Source organism: Natrix helvetica (genome assembly GCF_964273705.1).
Source record: "Natrix helvetica genome assembly, chromosome: Z".
NCBI lineage: Eukaryota > Metazoa > Chordata > Lepidosauria > Squamata > Natricidae > Natrix > Natrix helvetica.
Window position 1 is genome coordinate 33,895,138 of NC_138554.1, and position 8,374 is coordinate 33,903,511.

The 8,374-nt window shown below is 35.5% G+C and overlaps 1 protein-coding gene across 1 annotated transcript; it reads right to left on the reverse strand.

Annotated features, from left to right (window-relative positions):
• Positions 1–1,091: 1,091 nt before the first annotated feature.
• On the reverse strand, positions 1,092–2,015 carry LOC309401510 (olfactory receptor 6Y1-like; the record flags this gene model as incomplete). The annotated part of the gene is made up of 1 exon (XM_081970571.1): positions 1,092–2,015. One exon carries the CDS (start codon positions 2,013–2,015, stop codon positions 1,092–1,094), a length of 924 nt encoding a protein of 307 aa, XP_081826697.1.
• Positions 2,016–8,374: the final 6,359 nt, after the last annotated feature.

Sequence of the window (8,374 nt, forward strand, 5' to 3'; positions counted from 1 at the left end):
GAGAGCCTGTGGCTTAGTGGCTAACACTCCTGCCTAAGATATAATACAGCCGATGTTCAAATCCCAGTAAGGGTATGGCTAGCTGATGAGAGCTAATTAGCTCGAAATAGATCTATACTAGTCTCCCTTTATTTATTTATCAGTACAAATACAGCACAAATATAAAAGGGCAACATTAAAAATAAAAATATGTTTTTCTGCCTGCATGGTCTTCTGTGATGAGCCGAAGGACAGAAAGAGGGAGTACTGACCTTCCTCCCATATTTGGGCATACCAGGGGTTGTAACACAAATACACACACACACACACACACACACACATGTATGTATGTATGTATGTATGTATGTATGTATGTATGTATGTATGTATTTATGTTACAACCCCTGGTATGCCCAAATATGGGAGGGAGCTCACTACTCCCCATTTCTGTCCTTCGGCTCATTACAGAAGACCATCCAGGTAGAAAACCATATTTTTATTTTTAATGTTGCCTTTGCTGTATTTGTGTTGTATTTGTGCTGATAAATAAATAAGAGGAGACTAGTATAGATCTATTTCAAGCTATTTAGCTCTCATCAGCTAGCCATACCCTTACAGGAATTCGAACCTGGGCTGTATTACATATTAGGCAGATGTGTTAGCCACTAAGCCACAGGTTCTCCTCCTTATCAGCTGATATATACATACACTGTGTGAGTGTGTATATACGTGGAGAGATTGATAGATGATGGATGGACAGATGGAGAGATATGACTGTGTGTCTTTGTGTCTGTGTGTAAGTAAATGTTCTAATTTGGCCACCTTTTAGCCAATGTTCTGATGATACCAAAAGAGATGATTGAAAAATAAATACATAACAGAATAACATAACATAGAATTTAACCCATATTTTACTCAGTGAACAAAATGAAAAAAAAAAACAAAATACAAAAAAAAAAGAGCAGTCTCTAACATTAACCAAGAAGCTGCTGGCTATCATTCATTGATTCATTAAACAAATAGTATGGAGAAAATTGAAAATTGAGGAAGAGGCAGCAATTTTAATATTGTTCTATTTCCTATGATGATAAAGAGCTTTCCTGAATATTTGCTTAATGACAAAATGTCTTCCTCAAGGCACAATTTATCTCTTTATTTCTGAGGCAATATATTAGAGGGTTCAAAAGAGGAACAATTACAGTGTAGAGCACTGACACAAGTTTGTTGGAGTTGTAGGCATACATAGCTTTGGGCCGTGCATAGGTGAAGAGTGTGGTGGAGTAAAAGAGTATAACCACTGTAAGGTGAGAACTGCATGTAGAAAAAGCCTTCTTTCTTCCCTGAGCTGAAGGAATCTTCAGAACTGTTGAAATGATATAGATGTATGATGTAACAACCATACAGAGGGGAACCATGATAACCATTAGAGCCAAGATGAAGTCTACCAGTTCAGCTATGGAAGAATCGGTACAAGAAACATTCAGGAGGGGTGAAATATCACAGAAATAATGATTGATCTTGTAAGTGCTACAGTATTTCAGCTGGCCAATAAAGCTAAGTTTGATCATGGAGGTGACAAAACCACATAGCCAGCATCCTGCTGAAAGCCAAGCACATAATATATTGTTCATGAGGACTGGGTAATGAAGTGGATAGCATATAGCCAAATAACGATCATAAGACATAACAGCCAGAAGAACAAATTCACTGCACATAAAACTAACAAAGAAATACAATTGTGTTAGGCAGCCTTGGAAGGAGATGTGTTTTTCTTGTGATAGGAAATTTTCTAACATTTTAGGGACAATAGTAGTAATATACCAGATTTCAAGAAAAGAAAGGTTACATAAAAAGAAATACATGGGCTTGTGAAGGTTATTATTGACCCAAATAACTATAACGATTATGATATTCTCCATTATGATCATCAGATAAGCACAGAGGAATAGGACAAAGAAGAGAATCTGAAGATCCGCATTGGTAAAGAATCCCAAAAGGATGAAGTAGCTGACATTTGTCTGGTTGGTGTCTTCCATTCAAAGTAGAATCTGTGATTCAAAAGAGAAAAAAAAAGATATGAAAAATCAGTTAAGATATGATCACATATTTTTTCACATTTATGAAATAGAATACAAAAAAGGTAAATGATAATTCTAGTTTATTCTTCCTATTTCAAAACATTTTGATATATTACTTAAAATCATTTTAATAATATTATAATTAATATGATAAAATGATAATAAAATTATTTGAATAATGATTTAAAAATATAAGGCTTTACAATAATCATGTGAGATAGATGATAGAAGGATGGATGGATGGATGGATGGATGGATAGATAGAAAAAGATAGATAGATAGATAGATAGATAGATAGATAGATAGATGATAGATAGATAGATAGATAGATAGATAGATAGATAGATAGATAGATAGATAGATAGATGCTAATTACTAATGCTGCCTTCTTAAACATACAGATTGACCTGCTACTTGACATATGAAGGCTTCAATGAGATTGAAGAAATGGGATTTAAGTTACTTGTTGCTCTATACATTATGTATGATAAAGAGGCAGAAACAGAACTAGTTTCATTGGAATTATAATTTCATCCTAAAATACAAAATAAATCCAAATGCTCTAAATGATCTCCCAAATATACCTGACTGAGAGTGTAAAACATTTTTCACTTCATTGCAGCCTCTATGTAGCAAAAGAAGTAATTGGTCCCTTATTTTCATAATTTAGTTCTTTCAATTATGACTTTAAAGAGCTGTAATATCAAAAGAAATTCTAATTCACATGAAAATACTCTCCTTCTTGTCTATGATGTCTTTGCATGATCTACAATTCTTCTCCATATATCTTTACTAATTTCTATATTTTTTTCTGAACACAAGTACCACAGTGAGTAGGAAGGGTGCACACAACTAAGCTTCTGAGTTTCCAATATCTCATTTGTGTGTGTGTGTGTGTGTGTCTGTGTCTGTGTGGCAAAAGTTCTGAAAGTGAGCACAACTTACATTTGCTTCTGTATAGTGTACAATATACAATATATGCTAGTATATATTGGATTCCCAGATCATGTCTACTACTATTCTTACATTTGAAAAGTGGAAGTAGACATCATAAAGGTAGTCCTCGACTTACAACCCAAATTTTCTTTTAAGTGAGACATTTGTTAAGTGAGTTTTGCCCCATTTATGACTTTTATGGCACAGTTGTTAAGTGAATCACTGCATTTGATAAGTTAGTAACACGGTTGTTAAATGAACCTAACTTCTCCATTGACTTTTCTTGTCAGAGTTTGCAAAAGGTGATCACATGACCTTGAGACCTTGGTCATAAATATGAACCAATTGCCAAGCATCTGAATTTTGATCACATGATCATGGGGATCCTGCAAAGGTCATAACTGTAAAAAACGTTCATCACTCACATTTTTCAGTGCTGTTGTAACTCTGAATGGTCACTAAACAAACTGTGGTAAGTTGAGGACTACCTGTAGTCCTCAATATATTTTGTTTCAATACACAAGTGTCCAATTGAGATCTCGGAAGCTCAATTCTCTTTACATTTTCCGAATTCTATCCATTCAGAAAATGTATTTGCAGAGCTTTAGTCTTCCGCTGAAGTGGATGACATTTTGTGTTTTTATTTCATAATTTTCTTCAGAATGCTGGATGAAGATTGTTCCCCTTGTGTCTTTTTTCTCTTATACAAAATGCTGAAAAAAATGATGTGATAAATCCAGTTAAAATTCCATTAGATGATCTCCTTCCTTCCATTAAGTTAGATTTAATGTAGAGTTCTATTCATGTTTGAAGAATAGCAAATAAAACTTAATTTTCAATTTTCTGTCCCAGTTACTGATAGTTGAAAAATTAGAGGGAGGATTATGGAATGCTGACATTGATAATAGTGTATTCCTTATAGTTTTTGATGTATCTTTTACATGTGCTATGTCTGATGATCTAAGATCTATTGCCTGCCTGCCTGCCTGCCTGCCTGCCTGCCTGCCTGCCTGCCTGCCTGTGTCTGGTGCCTCTGTCTGTCTGTCTGTCTGTCTGTCTGTCTACTTACCTACCTACCTATCTATTGTCTTCAGTATTAACTGATTAAGAGAAAATTCACCAATCAGACACTAAAGACAGAATGAGAAATACTTAATGTAGTGGTTATTTTGTAATTAATATAACTGTTTTTTTAATTTATTTATAAAAATAGAGAATGGAATATTATGTTGCAGAAGTAATTCTCATATTGTAGGTTTATCATATTATTGGCTTTTAACTATATAATAGAAAAGATATAAACAAGCAATACTTTAAAAATGACACAAATATACAAACTTAATGCTATCTATCTATCTATCTATCTATCTATCTATCTATTTATCTATCTATCTGTCTATCTATCATCTATCAACAGATGCTAAATCTAATGTGGTGGGAGACAAAATTATTTGGCAGTTTTGAAGCCATGGGCTATATGTTTTTTCATAGTTCTAAAATGCAATATAAAAGAACATAGCAAACATTCCAGATTTCTCTACAGAGATAAAAAGCAATCCCTTATATTAGAAATCTAGCATGCACATATCTTATTCCTTAGGTGGAAAACTTAGATTTTCTGGCATTTACACTATTTTAATCTCTATTTAAGAGTCTGAAATCCATGTCCACCAACATATTAACTCTGCTTATGAATGTGCCTATTATCCTATCTTCCCATTCTACTGATAAATATTTTATTTATGGTTTACAACTCTCCACCCCCTTCCAAAGGCTGATATTTTGGTATTATTCACTTCAGAAAAAAAAAAAGATTTTCACCTTAATATACTGTACATTCAGTTCAGCTTGTTTTGGCTCTTCTGATGGAGATGGATGCTTCTATTGATATAAGACTGTCTATTTATTTATTTATTTTTTTCATTTCTGTATCTTGGGACTGAAGGACTAAGTTTGAAGATGATTACCTCCCTCATAAGGATTGTAGCTTCAGAAGATAATTTAGTTCATACACCTGATCAGAGTATCTCTTCTTTACAATTCACAACTGAGCATAATGTTCACAGCCTTAAGATCTCTGGGAGAAAGGACAAATTAAAAATAGGCAATGGCAAACTTAATTCTGAACAGAAATGAATAGTAAAAGGAAAAAAACAGATTTAAAAATATCCTCGTAGATATGGTGCATTTTAATTTTCCATATTTCAAAGAAAAATAAAATAAAGCAAATATCTCACCAATTTAAGATTTGTGAATTATGCTTAAACAAGACATTCTAGGAACCAGATTATTGTAAAGCTGTTTCAAAATTTCAGTAGAAGAGAATATATGTAACTAAGAGTCAAATTCTAGAGTTCTTGGTCTCTTTGAGCTTGGCTATTTCCTTGCCAATATTTCATTACCCAACTAGATAATATCATCAGTGTGAGTGAATGTGAGTTTGGTGCTTTTTCATGTCTAATAACTTGCTTGCTAATTTTAGTGGTGGTGTAGTTTTCTTCTTAGTGGTTCCTTGATTATATTATTCTTCTGCCTGATTGTTTTTCTGATGTTAGCACCTGTTTTTTTTTTTTAATGTTGGCTGAGGATATATCCTAATCTTGACGTTTTCTTTCTACATTTGTTTATTGTTCCTTTTGAATGGTATGTAAATATGTTTTAAACTCAATGTCTCCTGACAGAGACACTTATTACTGTGACTGAAAATAAACTCTAAAGGAGGAGGGATCTTCCTAAATTGATGTCAAGCATGTTTATTTATAAGTTCCGATAGCTAAGAAGGCAGGGTTGCTTTTTAAAAAAATTCAAAACATGTTTCATCATCAGAGTAATGGTCTTCTGTGTATGATGTTGTAAGGATATATTTGAGTAAATGCTAATTCAAGCTTACAGAGAAATTGCTTAGTCAAGCATTTAATGTAAATGAAAAGTTTTCCTTACCAAACAAATTTTAAAACACAAGTTTATTCCCAAATTCATGATGCAAATTGTGTGTGACATACAGAGAGACAAATATATTTGTTCTCAAAACTTAAAGAAAAAGAGCAGTTGACTGAATTATTCCAAACAGAAAAAATAATTTAAGACAAATACCAGTATAACAATATTATAGTTTGGCAAAATCGCTTTTCTTAATTAAGTGTAAGTGAAATAGAAATGTGAGAATATGTCACTCAAATAGACTTTCAGAAAAAAAACATGATGTCATAAAACATGTCCTAACTGTGACTATTGCCTTTTTTTTAATCTCCAAATTAATATTCTTAAAATCTACCTGAAATTCATTCTATCTACTACGGTATATAGCCGCGATGGCAAACCTATGGCACGTGTGCCACAGGTGGCATGCGGCACCATTCATTCAGACACATGACGTATTGCCCTGTCAGCTGGCCAGTGCGCATGTGTGAGCTGGCCAGCTGACTTTGGCCTTCTTTTGAGGCCATTTTTCACCCTCCGGAGGCTTCAGGAGCTTCCCTGAAGCCTCCAGAGTGTGAAAAACTGGCCCTATGGGCAAACTGGAAATTCAGGAATGTACTTCTGGTTTTAGTCCCAGTTTTAGCCCTCCAGAGCCTTCAGGAGGCTTCCCTGAAGGCTCTGGAGTTATTTTTTGCCAAGCCTCCAGAAGGCCCCTGAAGACTCTGGAGGATGAAAAACAGCCCTATGGACAAACCAGAAGACACTTCCGGTTTGCTCATAGGGTCATTTTTTGCCCTCCAGAGCCTTCAGGCAAACCTCCTCATTGCCCCTGAAGGCTCCGGAGGGCTAAAACCAGCCCTAGGAACAAACCGGAAGTACATTCCCAAACTTCCAGTTTGCCCATAGGGCAGGGTTTTTGTGCTCCGGGGGCTTCAGGGAAGCTTCTGAAACCTCTGGAGGGGCTCTGGGGGGGGGAGGCTGTTTTTGCCTTCCCAGGCTCCTATAAAGCCTCTGAAACCTGGGGGGGGGGGAAGGCACACCAAAAATGGGAGGGAGTGCTGATCGTATGTGCACACACACTGGGGCATGCGCATAGCATTATGGGTGTGGCACACCTGCGCATGACTTCCCTGCGCTCCCCCCCCCACTTTTGGCACGCGAGCCACAAAAGGTTTGCCATCACTGCTATTTAATATACTACTGGCGGTGGTGGGATTCAGCTGGTTTGTACCAGTTCAAATGAACTGGTTGTTAAATTATCCCCACACACCCCACTATTAAATTGGATCCTGGGCACTATGCTGTGCTGCAATGGAGAAATGGGCAATGGACCAGATGGCATGAGGGAAAGAGAAGGCCACTTTCCCTCCTCCTTCCCTTGTACTGGCTGCTCCATTGCCTGTTTCTCCATTTCAGTGAAGCGCTCAGGATCCACTTTGATGGATGGGGATGGGTGGATGTAATTTAAAAATCAGTTTGCCCAGGGTCAGGTTGGTTGTCATGGGAGGCTCATCCTGCATGTGCAGCAGAGCTGGAGAATGGGGATGGGCCAGGCCTCTCCTGACAGCCAACCTGACCCTGGGCAAACTGGTTGTTAAATTATTTGAACCCCACCACTGACTGGTGGTAATAGTAGTAATAATAAGAGGAACATAAACAAATACTAGTGATTTAGTAGCGAAGTTAAGGCATTGAATGAAAAATAATTTATTGAAAGATCTAACATACATTATTAACAAGTTCACATTGTTAAAGTCTGTTTAAGATAATTTGGTATAGCATAAATGTAGTTTCAGTTCTATTCTATTCAGCATCCTAAGTAATGTAGAATGTTAGAAAAATCTAGAAAAAACTAAAAATCCATTTTCTAGAGAAAATGTTGACTCTCTTTCACTCAGAAGAGATGGACCAGTTAACTGTCATGAAACTTGAACTGACATTTCTGTATTGAATAAATATTTGGATTCAATAGCCTCATTGACCCATATCAATTTGATGTGTCTCTGATTTTGATGACAATAATATGATCCATTTCTCAAAAATAGGGCAATTGCTTTTCATGTTTCTTTTCTGCTTTATTTTTGGATGCTGACATACCCAATAACCTCTGTGAAATAAACATAGTAGGCTTTCTATTGCATCTTGACATGATGGTAAAGAGAATGATGATTATGAGGGCACAAAGCAACAGAAGAATTGAAAAAAGAAACCCTAGTGTAATGCTATTTTCAATCCATAATTTAATGTTTTACATTGTCACATTATAAGTTTTTTTAATGACAGAAACATCTCATATATTAGCCATTTTGTCTTAACAAGGAAGATATTACACTTTTAAAAAAGTAAAAATATGGGTTAAAGGAAATATAATTTTCAACTCATTTGAACCCTTATCTATTAACAAGGAAGCTGTGCTGCATCAGGAACACAGGAATGATTAGAAAATAATGTTAGATATTTTT